Genomic DNA, 21050 nt, shown 5'->3' on the forward strand with positions numbered 1-21050 from the left:
TTCTCTTTCATTACTTTAAGTATGTCCTGCCATTCCCTTCTGGCCTGAAGGGTTTCTATTGATAGATCAGCTGTTATCCTTATGGGAATCCCTTTGTGTGTTATTTGTTGTTTCTCCCTTGCTGCTTTTAATATTTGTTTTTTGTGTTTGATCTTTGTTAATTTGATTAATATGTGTCTTGGGGTGTTTCGCCTTGGGTTTATCCTGTTTGGGACTCTCTGGGTTTCTTGGACTTGGGTGGCTATTTCCTTCCCCATTTTAGGGAAGTTTTCAGCTATTATCTCCTCGAGTATCTTCTCATGGCCTTTCTTTTTGTCTTCTTCTTCTGGGACTCCTATGATTCGAATGTTGGGGCATTTCACATTGTCCCAGAGGTCCCTGAGGTTGTCCTCATTTCTTTTGATTCTTTTTTCTGTTTTCCTCTCTGCTTCATTTATTTCCACCATTTTATCTTCTAACTCACTTATCCTATCTTCTGTCTCTGTTATTCTACTCATGGTTCCCTCCAGAGTGTTTTTGATCTCATTTATTTCATTATTAATTTTTAATTGACTTTTTAAAATTTCTTCTAGGTCCTTGTTAAACATTTCTTGCATCTTCTTAATCTTTGTCTCCAGGCTATTTATTTGTAACTCCATTTTGTTTTCAAGATTTTGGATCATTTTTATTATCATTATTCTAAATTCTTTTTCAGGTAGATTCCCTATTTCCTCCTCTTTTGTTTGACTTGGTGGGCTTTTTTCATGTTCCTTTAGCTGTTGGGTGTTTCTCTGCCTTTTCATCTTGTTTAGATTGCTGTGTCTGGAGTGGGCTCTCTGTGTTCTTGTGGTCTGAGGTTCCTTTTTATTGTGGAGGTTTCACCCAGTGGGTGGGGTTGGACGATTGGTTTGTCAAGGTTTCCTGGTTAGGGAAGCTTGTGTCAGCGTTCTGGTGCGTGGAATTGGATTTCTTCTCTCTGGAGTGCAATGGAGTGTCCAGTAATGAGTTTTGCAATGGGTCTATGTGTTAGGTGTGACTTTGGACAGCCTGTATGTTGACACTCAGGTCTGTGTTCCTGCGTTGCTAAAGAATTTGCGTGGTATGTCTTGTACTGGAGCTTATTGGCTCTTGGGTGGTGGTTGGTTTTGGTGTAGGTATGGAAGCTTTTGGATGGTCTCTTATTACTTAACGTTTCATGTGGTCAGGAGTTTTCTGGTTTTCTCAGGATTTGGGCTTAAGTCTCCTGCCTCTGGATTTCAGTTTTATTCTTCCAATAGTCTCAAGACTTCTCCAACTATACAGCACTGATAATAAAACTTCTAGGTTAATGGTGAAAAGATTCTCCACCGTGAGAGACAACCAGGGAGGTTCACAGAGTTACATGAAGAATAGGAGAGGGAGGAAGGAGATAGAGGTGAGCAGGAGGAGAAAAAGGGGACTCAAGAGGAGAGAGACAGATCTACGCAGTTATCTGTTCCCAAAGTGTTCTCCGTAGCCCAGACACCCACAAAGAGTCACAGAGTTGGATTGGGAAGAGAAGGGGAAAGGAGGAAATAGAGGTATTCTGAGATAGAAAACAAGAGAGTCAAAAGTGGGAGAGTAATCACCACACTCCTGAATAGAAATGGGAACTGAATACTGGATTCTTAAATGACCAAAATTTATATCACATACTACTGAAAAACAAAGATTAAAAATCTAGTGTAGAGGTTAGACTCTTTGAAATACAATATTTAAAAACAAAAACAAAAACAAAAAAAAATTTAGAACTGTATATGAAGTTCGGTTTAAAAATAGGGTTTCTCTCTCTCTCTCTCTCTCTTTTTTTTGGCAAGGTTATAGTGAAATGAAAATGAAAATTAAGGAATAATAGAGGAGTATTAGAGGACTTAAAAGGAAATAGGAGAGAAAAACAAGAAAAAGAAAAAAAAATTTTTTTCCCTAATTAAAAAAATCGTAAAAATATATGAAAATGAAAGTTGAGGAGTAATGGGGGAGTAATAGGGAATTTTAAAAGAAAATAAAAGAGAAAAAATTAAAAATAAAAAAGGAAAGAAAAAAATTTTTTTAATTAAAAAAATATATATACATATATATCTAGGAATTTCTCTGGAGTTGTTGCAGTCAGCGTAGGTTCAGTTCAATTTCAGATAGCTCCTCTTTCCAGCTTACACTTCTCGATATCTGTAGGCCCCTTCCGGTGTAGTCGGTGTTACCTTCAGGGATTTTAATCTGTTGCACCGGTCCTTTCTGAAGCGGTTCCCTTTGTTTATTTGGCTTCTACTTGCCGTCTCTTCGGTGTCTAATTTCCGCCCTGACACAGGCGGGCGGAGGTGATCTCTTATTTAGGTTCTCTAGTTCAGTTCAGTCCTGCTGCAGGGAGGGTGGGGCGCTGCAGACAGATACCGCTCTGTGTGGATAGCACTCACCGTGTTCCGGCCACACTGGGTTTGCCCCACTCACGGGTGTCAGTGCTTTCGCCGTCTACACTGCTCAGGCTCCCGGCTGCTCTATATGTAGCGGGCCCTGCGTTGAGTGCGGTTCCAATTTTCGGGTACTCCACAAAAGCGCAGATTCGGTTGCTCCTGCGTTTTGTGCCTTCCCCGGCCTGAGCGGTTCAGGCAGCCAGAGGCTTGGGCGCACTCTGCCGGGTGCACCACGCCCTTTCCCTCCTCGGCGAGCGGCCCAGGCAGCCAGAGGCTTGGGCGCAATCTCCCCAGGTGTGGCGTGCCTTTTCCCTCCGCGGCCCCAGCGCGCGCTGCCAGTCGGGTCTCAGGAAGTCTTTAGATAGGAACCGGGGGCCTGTTTGCAGTGTGGGAGGGGGTGGCTTCTCAGGGGCTGAGTTTGCCCTTTTCCCCTCCCCGCTGCCTCCTACCTCCAGCGGGGACGGGCCGGCTCTTCTCTGGAGTTTCCCAGTCCCTTTGTTTTGCGAACCGCCGGCAGTGTGTTCTGGCCAATTAATTTTGACCCTTGCTATCCCACAGTTTAAAAAAGCTCCCTCCGATTGCTCTCAGGGTTTTCGGGCCGCACCTCACCCTAAGCAATGCCGCCCGCTCCTCTCCGTTCTGCCCCGCTTGTTGCTGGCGGGTACGGGCGTCTGGGGTACTTTCTGCTGGGAGTTGCTTTTAGGCACGTAATCTGTGGGCCTTGTTTAATTTTTCCTCCCAGTTAGATTGCCGAAAACTTCCCCCAGTCCCGCCAGTGCGAGGGTTTCCTGGTGATTGGAAACTTCCTCTATTAAGACTCCCTTCCCGGGACGGGTCTCCGTCCGTAGCTCTTTTGACTCCCTTTTTAGCTTTTATATTTTGTCCTACCTCCCTTTGAAGACAATGGGCTGCTTTTCTGGGCGCCTGATGTCCTCTGCTAGCGATCAGAAGTTGTTTTGTGAAATTTGCTCAGCATTCAAATGTTCTTTCGATGAATTTGCAGGGGAGAAAGTGGTCTCCCCGCCCTATTCCTCCGCCATCTTGGCTCCTCCCCCTGTATATTTTATTATATTGTTTTTTGTTCAACAGTTGAACAGTCATATGAGTTGTTTCTACTTTTTGGCTATTATGATTAATGCTGCTATGCATGTGCTCAACATGTATAGTTTTTTTGTATGAGTATGTATTTTTATTTTTCTTGAATATCTGGAAAGTCATACGGTGATTTTGTATTTAATATTTTAAGGCGCCGTCAGGCTGTTTTCTACCATGTCTCCCTCCCACCAGCAGTGTAGTAGGGTTCCATGTCTCCAAATCCTCATCAGTATTTACTCTTCTTTCCTTCAGATTATAGCTGTTCATATGTGTGGTGCGGTATGAAGTCGTAACTCTTGTGGTTTTCAATTACATTTTCCTAATAGTTAATGATGTTGACAATCTTTTAGTGTGCTTATCAATCATTTGTGTATCGTCTTTGGAAAAATATCTGTTCTAATCCTTTGCCCATTTTTAATTGGGTTATCTGTCTTTTTATTACTGAGTTGTAAGGGTCCTATATATATTCTGGACACAAGTCCATTACTATATATATGATTTGCACATATTTTTTCCTATTTTGTTGCTTGTCTTTCCACTTTCTTACTTTTATTCTTTGAAGTATCAGTTCAGTTCATTTCAGTTGCTCATTCATGTCCAACTCTTTCTGACCCCATGGACTGTAGCACGCCAGGCTTCCCTGTCCATCACCAACTCCTGGAGCTTGCTCAGACTCACATCCATTGAGTTGGTGATGCCTTCCAACCATCTCATCCTCTGTTGTCCCCTTCGCTTCCTGCCTTCAATCTTTGGTGAGGTCCCACTAATCTATTTTTTCTTCTGTTGCTTTTTCTTTTGGTGTCATATCTGAAAGTCTTTGGCTAACTCTTAATCATGAAGATTTACTCCTGTGTTTTCTTCTAAGGGCTTTGTAGTTTTAGCTCCTATATGTTAATCTATCCATTTTGAGTTGAATTTTGTGTATGGTGTGAGGAAGGAGTCAAAATTCTTTCTTTTCTATATGGACGTCTAGCTGTTTCAGGGGATTGCATTTAATCTATAAATTAGTTGGGAGAGAATTGATATCTCAGTCTTAAGACTCAATATTATCACTGAGTCTTCTAATACATGAACAGGATATATTCTCTATTTATTTAGATTTTCTTGACTATCTCTGAGGAGGAATGTTTTTGTGGTTTTCAGCTTACACATTTTGTAGTTAACTACATTTTGTAGTTTACACATTTTGTTGATGTATTCTTAAACAGTTTAATATTTTTTGTATTATTTTAAAAATTTAAAATATGGACAGCCAATTCTAGTGAATTTTTAAAAATCTCTCATGTTTTATACACATGATCATGTCACCTGGAAATACAGTGTCACTTTGTCCTTTATTACCTGGTTGCTTTTTCTTTTATTTAGAATTTAATGTCCTTCTTTATTTACTTTCTTTATATTCAAACTTAGATAATAAGTTTTATACCTTTTCTAATAATATAAAGATTAAAAGCCTTATCATTCTTTTTGAACACTACCTTACTTCATCTCACAAATTTTGATTTGTTGCATTTTTGTTTGCATTAAGTTAAAAATATTAGCTTATTTCTACTGTAGTTTATTCTTTGACCCGTGGGTTACTTGTAGGTCAGATGCTTAGTTTCTAAATATTTGAAGATTTTCCTGAAATCTTTTTATTACTAATTTATGCTTAATTCCACTATGGTCAGAGAATTCTATGTGATTTAGGTCTTTTTCAATTTGAATTACTTTGTGATGATAGCATCTTATCTCCTTTAATAAATATTTATTACCAAAAGTACTGTTGCCTGGAAAATCCATGGATGGAGGAGCCTGGTAGGCTGCGGTCCATGGGGTCACAAAGAATAGGACACGACTGAGCGACTGCACTTTCACTTTTCACTTTCATGCACTGGAGAAGGAAATGGCAACCCACTCCAGGGTTCTTGCCTGGAGAATCCCAGGGACGGGGGACCCTGGTGGGCTGCCATCTATGGGGTCGCACAGAGTCAGACACGACTGAAGGGACTTAGCAGCAGCAGCAGCAGATAAGCAACTACTGGCCTTCTGCTATTGTTGGGTGGCATTAAGTCTTCAACATCTTTACTGATTTTCTGTTTGTTCTATAAATAATCAAGAAAGGATTTGTAATCCCTTGTAATTGTGGCTTTTTCTGTTTTTTCAGTTCTACTGATTTTTGCTTCGTTGAAGCTCAGGTGTAAGTGCATACATGTTAGAATAAATCTTTTCTGTATTGACTCATATATCATTATATAACTTAATCCAGTTATCTCAGTTATTAGACATTATGCATACAAGACATTGTACATACAATATATCACACAATATGTTATACACATTATACTACATCCATTATCTAAAATATTATAATACATAATATATGATATGCTAATATAATCTATCCCTGGTTGTATTTCTTGTTTTGAAGTCTATTTTGTTGATATTTACATAAACCCTGTAGCTTTCTGGTGATTAGTGTTACATGATATATCTTTTTCCATCTTTTTTACTTTCTGGCTATCTTTAAATTTTATATTTAAAATTTAAACAGCATACAGGTGGTTCTTTCTTAGTATTCAGCCTGACAGTCTTTGCCTTTTAGTGTTTAGACCATTTGCTTTATTATATTGGATTTGCTTATTGCCATTTGTTTCCTACTTTTGCCATCTTTCTGTATTCCTGTTTTTCTCTTTGTTGCTTTTGTTCATGTAAATTGAATATTTTGTTTCAATAAATATTTAATTAATATTTCAAAGTTAATATTTTGAAATATTAATGTTTCTCTATTATTGACTTATGAACTATACCTTTTTGTTATATTTTCTAGAGGCTTATGCATTTTCATACTAAGGTACATGTATCTATAGGAGTGATTACTAGAAGCAGAATTGCAAGTCAAGAGAAAAATGCATTTTTTATTTTAATGGCCTTTTGCAAATGATCCTATATGGGGATTATAATATACTGCACTCTACCTTTTGAAATATGAGGCTATCTCTTTTTCTAGTAAGGCCAGTAGAGGCTCTGGTTGAAATTTTAGATTTCTGCCAATCTGATTTTTTATTAATTTCTTGATGAGAAATGATATCTTGTTTGATTGGGTTTTTTCTATTATGGAGGATGTTGAACCTGTTTTTATATCTGTGTACAATTTATATTTATTTTCATGGCCTTTGTCAAGTCTTCTTGTTTATTATTTTTCTTCCTGATTCCTAGAGACTCTTTACATATTAAGGAGTTAAACCCTTTATCTGTTGTATGAGTTGTAAATATCCTTTCCTGACTTTATCATGTATTATTTGACTTTATTTTTTTTTAAACTTTCATTTTGAAATAATTATAGATGTAAAGGGAGTTGTTCCTCAAATAGTGAGATCTTATATAACTATAGGGCAATATCAACATAGGAATGGGGGGACTTCCTTGGCAGTCCAGTGGTTAAGATTCTACACATCCAGTATAGGGGAATGAGCAGGTAAATTTTTTAAAAAATTAAAAATGTGTTTTGTTTAACAGATATATCACTGAGTGTTACCTCATTAATTACGTGATCAGTAGGAATACAAAGTTGGGTCAAGGAACAGTTGAGAAACTACTTATATCAACCTTTAAAAACATGAACATTAATTCTGTAGGTAAGACACAAAGCTTGTTTGGCTCCAATAGGGACAATAAGGAAATAACTTTGGAGGTGATCTTTTTAATAGGAAAAAAGTCTTCAAGTCACATGTAGCTTCAGAGCTGTATTCTCCAGGAAAAGCAAATAATTCCAGGGTGGACATGGATTAAAAAACTAAAATAGATCTAAAGAAAGTCCCAAAGACTTTTTACTCTATTTCTTCTTTCCTCAGTTGGGAATTTCTCTAATTTTCCCTCTCTTTTAAACTCCAGATCTATTACAGGTTTCAGAAGCTTTCACGTCCTTGAGACTCTGCTTGTCAGCACTTGTCCTGGGTTACCAGTAGGCAGTGAAGGTAGGGGTCCGGCTGACCTTAGCGGCCACAAGGCAGCTGAGGGACATTCAAGACAAGAATTCAAGACAAGACAATTCCTAGAATTACTTTTTTGCATTGGGATCTGGCCGTCTTAGGAAACAATTCTAACTCTGTTAGACTGTGCCTTGTCAATAAACTAATAAGGAATATTTGCCTGCATGCTCAGTTATGTCTGACTCTGTGTGACCCTACGGACCGGATATACCCCACCATGTTCCTCCATCCAGGCAAGAACTGGAGTGGGTTGCCATTTCCTGTTCCAGGGAGTCCTCCTGATGCAGGGATCGAACCTCCATCTCCTGCATCTCCTGCATTGCAGGCAGATTCTCCCACTGAGCCACTGGGGAAGATCCCATTAGGAGACATCAGCAGAATTTACAATAGAAACGGTGCTTCCCAGGCAGTGGCAGTGCTTAAGAATCTGCCTGCCAGTGCAGGAAGGAGATGTAAGAGAGGCTAGTTCGATCCCTGGGTTGGGGAGATCCCCTGGAGAAGGGCACAGCAATCCACTCCAGTATTCTTGCCTGGAGAATCCTATGGACAGAGGAGCCTGGTGGACTACAGTCCATGGGGTCACAAAGAGTGAAGCAACTTAGCACATACACACACACCTAATAGAAGCAACAATCCTATTTATCTTGATTGCTTATTCCTGCAGCTCTTGGGCTGAAAATGTGTCTGTCCCAGCATCAGCTGTATTATTACTGCCTGTTTAAAAAAAAAACAATTTTTAAATTGTTTTATGGTCCTACTTTATATTTAAAAATTACCTGTATTTTGGCTGCATTGGGTCTCCATTGCTGCACATGGGTTTTCTCTGATCATGGAGGCTACTCTTCATTGCAGTGTGTGAGCTTCTCATTGCAGGGGCTTCTCTTGTTGTGGGCTTTAGAGTGTGGGTTTCAGTAGTTGTGGTGGGTGGGTTTAGTTGCTCTGTGGTATGTGGGATCCTCCTGGACCAGGGATTGAACCTGTGTCCCCTGCATTGGCAGGTGGATTCTTAACCACTGGACCACCTGGGAAGTCCCTATTACTGCCTTTTAAAGAGAGCTGGGAGCTGGACTCTGTGCTAAGATTTTACATAGATTCCCTCTGCTGACCCTCCAAAAACCCTATTAGGGTTCAGTTCAGTTGCTCAGTCGTGTCTGGCTCTTTGCAACCCCATGGACTGCAGCATGCCATGCCTCCCTGTCCATCACCAACTTCCAGAGTTTGCGCAAACCCATGTCCATCGAGTTGGTGATGCCTTCCAACTGTCTCATCCTCTGTTGTCCCCTTTTCTCCTGCTTTCAATCTTTCCCAGCATCAGGGTCTTTTCAAATGAGTTAGTTCTTTGCATCAGGTGGCCAAAAGATTGGAGTTTCAGCTTCAGCATCAGTCCTTTCAATGAATATTCAGGACTGATTTCCTTTAGGATGGACTGGATCTCCTTGCAGTCCAAGGGACTCTCAAGAGTCTTCTCCAACACCACAGTTCAAAGGCATCAATTCTTTGGTGCTCAGCTTTCTTTATAGCTCCAACTCTCACATCCATACATGACCACTGGAAAAACCATAGCCTTGACTAGACAGACCTTTTTTGGCAAAGTAATGTCTCTGCTTTTTAATATTCTGTCTAGGTTGGTCATAGCTTTTCTTCCAAGGAGTAAGCGTCTTTTAATTTCGTGGCTGCTGTCACCATCTGCACTGATTTTGGAGCCCCCCAAAATAAAGGGTTTTATTATTTAAATCATAACCTATTAAGGTTATGGTCCCATTGTTTGAACGATGGCTTTCTAAGGGAGACACTGCTTGAGAAACATTTGGCTTTGGGGACCCTCGGCGGGCTTCAGTTTCCTTGTCTGCAAACTGAGGGAGGGGCCTGAGTGATTGCTCCCGCCTCTGACATCCTCAGGTCCTTCAGTGCAATCCCACAGGACATAGCGTTTGGCTCGGGGCCCTGTGAGAGGGTGATTTCCTACTGATCTGAGGGCCCCCTGCAAGGTGGCCTTTTCTTGTCTTCCTGAATCCGATCTCCTTTGTCCCCTCTTCCATTCACGGCTCCTCCCGTACCTGGCAGGGTCCAATGTCACCTGATAAAAAGACCAAAGAAAGAGTTGGACTTGGGAAGGAGGAAGCTGGTCTCCACACAATGCCTGTTTCAGCCCTGGGATTTCCCCGTGTGTGCTAAGTTGCTTCGGTCCTGTCTGACTCTTTGTGACCCCATGGACTGTAGCCTGTCAGGCTCTTTGTCCATGGTGTTTCCCAGGCAAGAAGACTGGTGTGGGTAGTCCTTCCCTTCTCCAGGGGATCTTCCCGACCGAGGGATCAAACCCATGTCTCTTGCGTCTCCTGCATTGGCAGGTGGGTTCTTCACCTCTAAGCCGCTTGGGAAGCCTCTGCTTCCTTGTAGGTGGTGACAATTAAAGGCTGATGTCCCGGGGGCTGATGCAGCAGGTGGATTTACCTGTTGACAACCGTTCCTTTAGTCACAGTGTTTGAGAATTTATGTAATAAAAGGTTTGGGACTTAAAAAATCTAATGGGATCTAACTTTTTAATCAGGAAAAGTTTCTCCCAGTTTTACTTTTTGTTTCCTCTCAGGTGTGCTAAAAGTAATTGGACGCCTACTTACTTTAACAAGCTTCCAGCAATTTGTGAAATGATTCCTTGTTTTACTTTATTTATTTATTTATTTATTTGTTTTGTTTTAAATCAATAGTTTCTTACTGACTAAGGTAAGTTCACACTGAATTTGAGATTGGATGTAGATAGGGTTCAGTTCAGTCGCTCAGTGGTGTCCAACTCTGTGACCCCATGGACTGCCATAGAGGGTAGAATGTGCTGATTTTAAAGGTCGTAAGAATGTTTTCTCTTGTTTACTCATGAAAAATCATTTTTCCTCCACATACGACAAGTATTAATATAAAGGTAAGAAAAAACAGCAATTTTATCATTGTTTTTTATTAGAATTACATAGAGTTGCTAAAACAAAAATTCACCCAAGTAGATTCTAAAGGTTCAATTGACTGTATTGGGTGACTCATGAATCCAGCAGCACCCCATTTAGTCAGTAGAGAGGGCTCCTTGTCTTGCCTTTAAAAACCTCCCAAGCCAAAAAAAAAAAAGCATTTCAAGCTTAGGCAACCTTCCTGTGTGGAAGGAGAGGGCCCATGTGGCAAACCATCTTTCTTTGGGGATGGAAAGGACCACCTCCTTGGGTGTTGATCAGAGAATTTCACAGTGAAATTACCTCCTCCAGGGTTATATTCCTGGGGAAACTGACCTGCAGTTAGGTTGGGGGTTAAGTCTTGGTTTTAGCATGGGTACTCCATCTGGAGCCTGTGCGTTTTCCCACACCGTGAGGTTGGCCAGGATCATCCCTATTAGAACCACTAGGAGGGGTGGGTTAAAATGCAGAGTCCTGGGCAGCCTCCTGGCTGAGGGTGGGAGGTGGGCTCAGAGTCTGTACTTCACAGACTCCCACCCGGTTCTGACCCTCTCTGCGGGAGTCTGCTTCCTGGAACCCCATTTTTAAAGAAGAAAGGAAATCTTTTCGTAAGCATGTGATGTTATGTTAACACTTCTCCTAGAGCTTGACATTTACATTGGGTCTAGATCTTACCATTTTAGATCATTGCTCTGATGGACATTATTGTTGACTCATTTTACATTCCTTAGTGTCTTCTAGTGGTAAAATTATTCAAAGCTAATTCTAAGAGAATGATGACAGCTTTCTAACTATTGTTTTTCATTTAAAAACTTTATTATTATTTAAAAACTTTACTATTATTATTTAGCTAAAGCTAAAATAAATTGGAGAAGGAAATGGCAACCCACTCCAATATTCTTGCCTGGGAAATCCCATGGACAGAGGAGCCTGGCGGGCTACAGTCCTTGGGGTCGCAGAAGAATCTGACATGACTTAGCAACTGAACAAACAAAATAAAATTAAAGGAAAAAAAAACTGGGAGAGAATATTTCTTATAAATATAAGGAAAGCTATGTTTCAAACATGAGAAGACAGGGGACATCCCAGCAGAAAATGGGGCCGTAGCCTTGACCACGCAGTGGGGACGGCCTCCTTGCTCCTGATCACTAGTCCTTGTGACCTGGCCTGACCCTGTCCTTTTGTCTGGGGCTCCCCTGCCTCTACCCACAGCTGATCTCTCCTGGGGAGGCACCCCCCAATGCTCCCTGGACACCCCCCAGAACCCCTCTGCCTGATGCCCCATCTGCATGACACCCAAGTGGGTCTAAATCAGGGGCAAGACACACAGACTTGTCTCTGGGCTGCCCTGCTCACAGGTCTCTTATCTGTGAGGCTGTTTTATATGTTTATTAGTCATTTCATTCCTTTCATTGATTACACTGTGTGCCTCAAACAACATGCTTGACTGTTGGGGCATTGGAGGAGGTGTAAATAGGCGCAGGCTTAATTGAGGACAATTGGGCCTTTTGGTATCAAGAAGCTTAAACTGCTGAGGAGACTTGTGCGTATAGACAAGTTCTACCCAGGTGTTTACTTCATTTATTTAAAGTTCTCCTAGGCTCCCAGCTGCAGCTGCTTCTCACCAGAAGGTTGATGACCTGGCCTTCTTAAAAGAGATACAGGACCTCGCCCAGGAAGTTTATGAAGTGATGGACAAGGCTAGAAACTTACAAAAACTCTGGGTAGAAAGATCCAAGACTCCAGGCAAGTAAATCTCTCAGACTCTCCACTCCATCCTGGTACTTAGGGTTGCTGATTTAGCTAATGAAAACAAAAGACATCCATTTAAATTTTTACCATAAGTATATCTAGTATATAATTTTTGCTACGGGCTCTCTGAAGCCATTGTTTCATTTTTTTTTTTTTTTCCTGTGGCAGGCTCCATTGATTAGATCATTGGTGATTCACTCCATCTCCAGCCCCTCACTCTTGGTGGTCAGGGGTGGTCACTGGTGTGGGGGGAATGAAAGGTCCAGCTCTGTTACCAACTTGGATTCTTGGGTAGAAATTGATCAGAGGCCAGATGAGAGAGTCAGGCGAGGCTTTACTGAGGCCCGTGCTGCAGCAGAAGGGAGCGAGAACAAGTGAGAGGCTCCCTTAAGTGGGACGAGTGTGGGGGCGGGTCAGTGGGTCCTGTTGAGTGATCTGCCCAGCCCCTTGGAGGTGCTCTCTGCAGGGATCATGTTCAGGACACTGCTTTGTAGTTGGGTTTTGGCCTTTTTGTATCCTGTTGTTCATACTTTGGCCCAACTGCAGGAGATATTTGTCCAGATGCAAGCAGTCCCCAAGTCCAGCCTGTCTCAGAAATGTGTCTCGGCTTTTCCAGTGAAGCCATCTGGGCACCCAAGCCTCCAGGCATGTCCCTAGTGTTCAGAGGCACGGTCATCACTTGGAGGTTACAGGGCTTTTCGAAGCTCTCCTGTCAGGAACAAGGACTGATGCACGAAGAGATGCTCCTGTCATACCCACCACTCAGGAAACGAGAGTTTTAAGAGCCTGTGTTCGTAGCCGAAAGCAGAGATCAGCACATATTTCTTATTTTATCACAACCAGATTCCAAATATAATCTGAAAAATCATACTTTCATGTTTTTCTCTCTCTTCAATTTTTTCTTTCTCTTGTTTTTCTTTACTTTCCCTTTATTCTCTCTGTCCTGTATGCCCACAATGCCTATGGAATTGGAGACTGAGAAAATAATAAATGGTTATTTGGTAATTTCATTTAATTTATTGGTTATTCCAATAAATAATAAATGGCAAGTGGTTGAAATTTGGTTTACCAGTTAAATCACTTCCCTGAAACTTATTTAATATCGGTGTGTTTTGAAAGGAGTGACTGTTGCCTTCAGATTTATTTCTCAGGTTGTTGTAATCATCTCTCAGAGCAGGACTCTGTGATTGGCATTTGATTTTGGAACTAGAATAGGTGCTTGGCATGTGCTGTCTGGTTGCTGCCTGAACTAATATCTCTGATGTCTTCTTTTTGTAGATTCTCCTTATGGTTCCAGTTTTTTAACAGTAAGTATTTTAACAAAAGTTTGAAACTTAGTCTTTGGAGATACAATGGCGTTGACTGAAAAAAAAAAAAGCTGAGAATTATGTTTTTAAAAATATTTTTAATTTTTAAATTTTTGGCTGTATTGTATGGCCCAAAGGATCTTAGTTCCCTCATCAGGGGTGGAACTCATGCCCCCTGCAGTAGAAGCAGAGAGTCCTAACCACTGTACCGCTGGGGAATTCCAAGAACTTTTTTTTTTTTAATTTTAAGAACTATGTTTTATTCAGTGTACTTCTGAGGACTTAAGCCAGGGACAGCTTTCCTGGTGGCTCAGATGATAATGAATCTGCCTGCAATGCAGGAGACCCAGGCTTGATTCCTGGATTGAGAAAATTCCCCTGGAGAAGGGAATGGCAACCCACTCCATATTCTTGCTTAGAGAATTCTATGGACAGAGGAGCCTGGTGGGCTACAGTCCATAGGGTCTCAAAAGAGTCAGACATGACTTGGCGACTAATACTTTCACGTACACTTATAGTCTCTCAGTCCTCTCTGATGAACTGCTCTGAAGAGTCAAGGGAGGAACCTGGACAGGTAGGAATTTTTGCAACACAGACAGGGAAGTCAGAACATCAAAAGATTACTGTTGATCAAGGAAGAAGCATGTGTTGTGTGAATGAACTTAGTGCTGTCCACGCATGGGAAGATGCAAGAGTCTGGGCTCATCAAAATCATCTTTCGGATGTGCATCTCAGTTATCTGGGGCCAGTGTCTTGCTCTTCTCCATCCTGAACCTGCTCAGGGTGCATAGGGGAGGGGAGGGGTGGGGAGGGGAGGGGAGGGGAGGGGAGGGGTGGGGTGGTAGAGTGGTCTCAGCTGCAGTGCCTGCTGGCTTGATGACTGCAGCATTCCCTGTTTACTGATATGGAAGGTGACATTCTTCTTCCACCACACTTAAGTTCAAAGCACTGATTTTAAGTTTATTCTTCAAACACATCTTTCGAGTGATTTGATTGTTAGTTAACACTGTATAGACGCTGTATTTGAGATAGCCAGAATCCTGCAAGAGATGGATTAAAAGGCGAGTGTACTCTTCTTAAGTAAGGTCGTGAGTTTAGAAAACCAGAGGGTGGACATGGAGGCTGGATGGTTGTGGGTGACTCAGGGCAAGTGGCTCTATTCTTCCACTGGAGGGTGCCCAGGTTCCATCCTTGGTCAGAGAACTAAGATACCGCAAGCCACAGCATAGCTAAAAAAAAAAAAAAAAAAAAAAGATCCATGTGTTTGGCACAAATCTTTGACCTGCATTAGATACACAGCCTTCAGTTAAGACCCCAGTTATTGCCGGGTGACATTTTGCTTTCCAAGGGACATTTGACAGTGTGGAACATATTTTTGCTCAATGGTGGTGGGTGGGGGAGGACGAATTTTTGTGAGGATGGAAGTATTCAGTTATTGACACTATAACTGATATAGTCATGATTGTGCTCAGCTGCAAGAACAGAAAAAATCCAAATAATAGTAGCTATTCCAGTTTTGTTCAGATTTGAACAATTCATCATCTATTTCCAAAATCTATCTCAACATCTTGGAAATTGGTTCAGCTTGTTACAAAAACAGACATCTATCTCTCTTCCCCGGTTCAAACTTCCACAACCGTTAAAAAACCAACCTCACAGAGTAAATTTAAAATCAGGTCTGTTCAAAGTAGTGACTCAGGAGGCATGACTTTGCCCCCAGGGTTTCTGCCTTCTTACCGCTGTTGCGGCCCTGTCCCTCCCCCTCCCACCTGGCGTTTTGTTCCATCAGATGGATCTTAATAAGACCGAGGATGTGATTGGGAAGCTCGAGAGTCTTCTCCAGCAGCCTCACCTCTGGGATTTTCTGCTTTTACTGCCAAGACTCTATGCCAACAACTTCCACATTGCAGATGCCGTCCTCGGGGGAGGACACCTACTCCACGCGGTTCTGAGGTGAGTTAAAATGAGAAACGTAACCAGTTACAGAGGATTTGATTATCCTTCTTATTTTTTTTTTTTTAGTTTTTTTTTGTTGTTGCTGTTGTTTTGTTTTGCTTTGTTTAGTTTTGGCTGTGCTGGGTCTTCTTTTTTTTGTATCATCATCTTTTTTTCTAATCTTATTTTTAATTGGAGGATAATTGCTTTGCAATGTTGTGTTGGTTTCTTCCTCCTCACTTTTTAATGGGAAAATACATCTCTGAGTGATTGATACAAGAAAAACAGGCATTATATCTCTGGAATTATACCACCCAGAGATGGCTGAACTCTTGCTTCTCCACGCCTGCCTCTCACTCCCTGTATAAATATTTTATGTAAGTGCGGTGATGTTATTCAGAGCATGTGCTCCCTGATTTAAACAATATAATGTTGCATCATTCACGTTTCCTGTGTCCTGATAGTCTTCAGATGAGCATCATCACTGGCTGAATAACATTCCATTTTGATAAGGTATAGTAGACTGCAGTTTCAGTTCAGTTCAGTTGCTCAGTCGTGTCCGACTCTTTGCGACCCCATGAATCGCAGCACGCCAGGCCTCCCTGTCCATCACCAACTCCCGGAGCCCACCCAAACTCATGTCCATTGAGTCGGTGATGCCATCCAACCATCTCATCCTCTGTCGTCCCCTTCTCCCGCCTTCAATCTTTCCCAGCATCAGAGTCTTTTCCAATGAGTCAGCTCTCCACATCAGGTGGCCAAAGTATTGGAGTTTCAGCTTCAACATCAGTCCCTCCAGTGAACACCCAGGACTGATATCCTTTAGGATGGACTGGTTGGATCTCCTTGCAGTCCAAGGGACTCTCAAGAATCTTCTCCAACACCACAGTTCAAAAGCATCAATTCTTTGGCACTCAGCTTTCTTTGTAGTCCAACTCTCACATCCATACATGACCACTGGAAAAACCATAGCCTTGACTAGACAGACCTTTGTTGGCAAAGCAATATCTCTGCTTTTTAATATGATGCCTAGCTTGACCGCAGTTTACTTGATAATATATAACTGGTCTTCTGTTGTTTCTGAGCTTTTCGTTACTGGAGGTATGACATGAACATAATATTACTGAATCCAAGCTTGCTAAGCTTGCTCTGTTCGCTGCATGACAGCCCAATGAATCCAAGAGACGAGGTGCTGAGGCAGGGAATCTGACTTTATTCAGAAGGCTGGCTGGCTTACCGAGAAGATGGCAAACTACCATCTGGTTGGGGTCTGGATGCTGGGTTCTTTTATGGATCATAGATGGGGGGTGGTGGGGAAGCAAAGTAAAGAGGCCATTCAATCTTGCAAGTATCTCTTAGAATGGCAAGCCTCAGGCAGGGGGACGTGTTAATTTCTTTTTTTCTGCCATCTCCGGTGGACAGGGTTCCAAACAAAGGCACTTTAGTTTAACAGTCAGGCAGAGGGGCAGGATTCTTTGAGGCAGGACATTGTATGATAATAATAATAATAATAATTATTGATAATAATAATAAAAACAACAGAAAGCAAGTTAAAGAAACAGTTCCTACATGGAGTCAGAATTGACCTCTCCCTGCAACAATAACACTTTAAACTAGTTTCTTAGTAAATGATGCTGCAGTGGCCCCAAATATTACCCAAAACAGCTAACTCAGTCTTACCAGTTGTGGTTCATGGAGCAGCACATTGGTCTCCTGTGATGGACCTGGCCCCATGTTACCCTGGGTTGAGAGAGGAGCGAGATCTAAGCCCCTGATTAAAGTAACAACCTTCTGCTTTCCCTTCTACCTTGTTTTAAATAGCTGCTGCTCATCAATCACCGCTTTCACTTCTGTGTTCTTGCTTACCAGTCACACCTATGGAAACTAGGGCTACCTGGGGAGGGGAGGGATCTGGGCTGCTTGAGCAGGAAGTTTCCTGTGTATAACGATATCCAGAACAAAGCCGGGGGCTCAGCCTTTGGAGGTGACTCTGCTGGGCCTGCACCGGTGCTGAATAAACTCAGCTGTTGTGCATCTCCGAGTGCCTTTGTGTCTTTCTGACGCCATGGTTTCCATAACAGGGTGACCTTTGGGAGGACTCCTTCTCAGCTGGCTTCCCACATTTTAATAACGTGGTCTTCCCCCCCACCCAAATTGGACTCTGTAAATCTGTCCTATGAACAGGGTATTTTATTAGTAAAAGTTGATACTGATTTCTCTGCCATCAGTGAGAGCAGTCAGCATTGCCCTCAGGCCAGCGGGGTGGAGCCCCAGTTGTGGCCTCCACTCTGGCCTTTGCAGAGGAGCACCCCCACCCGAGCTCCCTGCCCAAGGGGCCAGAGCCCACTATGAGAGCTCCATAGGCCCCTTCCCTACCCCCATGGAGGGCAGCTCTCCCCACTGGAGTGTGCACCCCCAGGTCCTGGGTGGCCAGGGGCCGCTGTGGGCAGGAGTGTAAGGTGGAGGCTGTGACTATTGCTTGGATGTGCAGGCAGGAGTGTCCAGGGGTGCAGATGGGGCCTCGGAGATGCAGACAGAGCTGAGGGGTGGGCAGAACTGGGCAGGGGTGGGGGGGACCAGGGACTCCTACCCCCTCATCCTGGTGCATAACTCAGAATCAGAACATTATGAAGTTGAACAAGGCTTCCCACAGGGTTCTCCAGCAGGCACCGGGCCCCCGGATATTAGACTGAGTGACCAAACTTGACACAGGCGGGCTGATAAGCACTTTTCTGAGGTCACAGCACTTGGCACCTGTCGGCTTCCTGAGTGGACCAAAGAAAGCACTTAACTTTTGTGTTTAATTCCTGGTCCAGAGAGTCGGGGTCACACTCCAGCCTTGGGAGTTCCAGCCACGTCCTGCTGGAGTGGGGTGGGGCGGGCCAGGGCGATGCTGCATGTTTTGCTAATGGTGCTCTGGTTGTGCTTCATTTCCAGTTCCTTATCAGCTCTAGAAGATTTAGATTGGCTGCCACTCAACCACACCTTCTCCAGGGTCTCTGAAATGGTGCTAAAGGTGGCCATTTCAACGCTGGCATTCCTGCGGGAGAGTGGAGCGCTGGCCACAGGTATGGGCATCTTACCGCTGTTGTGACATTTCACTGCTGTACTGGTTAAATTTATCAGCCACCACCACAGAGCTCACATGCTGTTCAAAGAAATGATTGAAATAAAATATCAAACGTAAGAAAGAATCAGTTGTTTCTGATAGAGGTAGGATGAAAATTTGGAACTCAAAACAATTTGACTTTCTACCAAAATTCTGCAGTCATTTCTAATAAATATGTTATTTTTAATTAAAAAAATAACTGATTTTAAAACTCTAGGACTTGATGCCCTTCAAGAATAGACCTGTCATTGGTTTTTTTTTTTTTTTTTTGGTTGTACCACTCAACCTGTGGGATCTTTGTTCCCTGAACAGGGATGTAAAACTGGACTCCTAAAGGAAGTACAGAGCCCAACCCATTGGACCGCTAGGGAAGTCCCATTAGTTCTTTGATTTTAGTCTTTCCTCCCTCCTGAACTCCTATTAGGAAAACATATTTGAAAAATATTTGAAGTATTTGAAAAACAATAAGAGGAGAAAGGTGATATGGATTTAGAACCACACCCCCCGCCCCCAACCGAATAGATAGTCTTTCCACAGGAAAATGACTTAGCTTGACCCAGGTATCCTTTCTTTTTTCCTTAAATTTTCATTTTCTTTTATTTTACTAACCAAATTGTATATATTCAAAGTGTACAAGGTAATGGTTTAATATATGTATATGTGGTAACCTGATCACCAAAAACAAGTTACTTAAAACATTCACCACTTCACACAGTTGCCTTTTTTGGGTGATAATGATGTCTGAGTAAATTTCAATTATATGATACAGCATTGTTGACTGTAATCCCAGTGCCATGCAGGAAATCTCCAGAACTTACTTTCACTGAAAGTCTGTACTATGTATGACCAATACCTCTCGCCTGGCACGTCTCCACACACGGGAAGTGCTCGTTTTAATCTCAGAACCTGTCTTTTCCCAAGCTAGATTCCTGGGTACCGCCCCCGCCCCCGACTTCAGAACCTACCCAGAGTTCCCTGTGACCCTGACTTTCTGTCATCTTTATTAATTAATCAGCATTAATTTCAGGGCACGTGAAGTCTCGTAGGAGGGCTTGTGATGGAGGCTTGATTAGCTGATGCTTGCTGAATCATGATCTGAAATGACCTAGAGCTGGGTTTCCAGATGCAGGTTCACCTTGGAATTTATGTGCTTTTAGGTTTGAAGTTGCCAGGCCACACTCACCAGAGATCACCCGACCTTGGAGGTCTCAGGTGTAGATTTTGGGGCGGGGGTTGCCACTTCTGTATGGCGTTGTTGGCTTACTTGGGTACCTTATGAGTTTTATATCTTGATTAGCTCTGTTGCAGGGGAACTTTTTCTTTGGTTTTAAATAATTTTTATAAATATGATTTTAAGAACTCCACAGTATTTTGTGCTACAAATAAATCATATTTCCTTCTCTCCTCCAGCACTAGACACTGAGTTGGTTTTCAGTATTTAAACAATGTAAAATCAGTGCAGTAATATCGTGGTTCATGACTTTTCCTTCAGGCATCTTATTAGGTTTCTTGAGATAGATTTTTTTAAAATAAAATTATTGGGTTCAATATGTGAATTTCATAAACTTCTTGCCACTCCCTTTTCCAGGGAATCTTCCCTACCCAGGGATTGAACTCAGGTCTCCTGCATTGCAGGCAGATTCTTTACCATCTGAGCCAAACCAGGGAAGCCCATTATCAAATGACCCTCTAGAAATTTGTGGTCATTTATGTGCCAGGAGGTGGCTCAGTAGTAAAGAATCCACCTGCTAATGCAGGAGATGCGGGAGATGAGGGTTTGATCCCTAGGTCGGGACCATCTCCTGGAGGAGGAAATGGCAACCTGCCCCAGTGTGCTTGCCTGGAACATTCCATGAACAGAGGAGCCTGGCCGGCTATAGTCCATAGGGTCTCAAAGAATTGGATATGACTGAGCATGCAAGGAAGCAAGTGATGTATCACCGCAATCTCCCTAGCTCCGGATTAGCTTCTGTTTGCTCTTCCTGTGAATGGTCCAGTTGGCCTTTGTGCCACATTTGCCTTTCTGTTCGAAGTGGAAAAGACATCATTTTCTAAATGACTTTTGACCTGTTGCAGTGTTGCCGCAGCCGATGGTATATATCACTGGTTGTCTTGCAGAGTCAGGTTACAGCCTGTCTGTGAAGGAGCTGATGTGGGACCCACAGAAGGTTCAGGCTGACCTGAAATCCCGATTTGGCTTTGATGACCTTCACGCAGAACGAGTCCTGAATTACTCTGCTGACCTACAGGAGGTACACACGCTTTGGGTCTCTCCTTGAGGGTGACTGTAGAACCTTCTCCTGGGACCTCGGGGCGGGAGTGCCCTTATTGAAATTTCGCTCCTTGGACTGGGCGGGACGCTGCTGTTTCTGACTTCTCTAGAACTGCTCCTTCCCTTTTCCTTGTCTCATGATCCCGCCTCAAACACAGTTTGGATGTAATAGAATACCTCGAAGCTGCTGGGGGACAAGCCAGGCCCCTGAGGGTGGGAGGTTGTGAAGGCCGGTGGGGTCCAGATGGGGCAGAGGGCATGACAGGGCTGG

General features: G+C 42.7%; 1 protein-coding gene and 1 long non-coding RNA gene across 2 annotated transcripts in view; both read left to right on the forward strand.

Annotated features, from left to right (window-relative positions):
• LOC139036536 (uncharacterized) overlaps positions 1-12144 on the forward strand; it is a 31931-nt gene extending 19787 nt beyond the window's left edge. Inside the window, exon 4 of the long non-coding RNA XR_011489301.1 lies at positions 11996-12144. This is a non-coding gene — a long non-coding RNA (uncharacterized lncRNA). The remainder of the gene's footprint in view (positions 1-11995) is intronic.
• A 325-nt stretch (positions 12145-12469) lies between these two features.
• The window catches only part of ABCA13 (ATP binding cassette subfamily A member 13), a 335379-nt gene continuing 326798 nt past the window's right edge, over positions 12470-21050 (forward strand). The window contains exons 1-5 of the mRNA XM_070477641.1: positions 12470-12530; positions 13435-13463; positions 15253-15416; positions 18336-18466; positions 20626-20759. Of these exons, the coding sequence (XP_070333742.1) occupies positions 12470-12530; positions 13435-13463; positions 15253-15416; positions 18336-18466; positions 20626-20759 (519 nt within the window). The remainder of the gene's footprint in view (positions 12531-13434; positions 13464-15252; positions 15417-18335; positions 18467-20625; positions 20760-21050) is intronic.

The sequence above is a fragment of the Odocoileus virginianus genome, chromosome 1 (assembly GCF_023699985.2).
Source record: "Odocoileus virginianus isolate 20LAN1187 ecotype Illinois chromosome 1, Ovbor_1.2, whole genome shotgun sequence".
Taxonomy (NCBI): domain Eukaryota; kingdom Metazoa; phylum Chordata; class Mammalia; order Artiodactyla; family Cervidae; genus Odocoileus; species Odocoileus virginianus.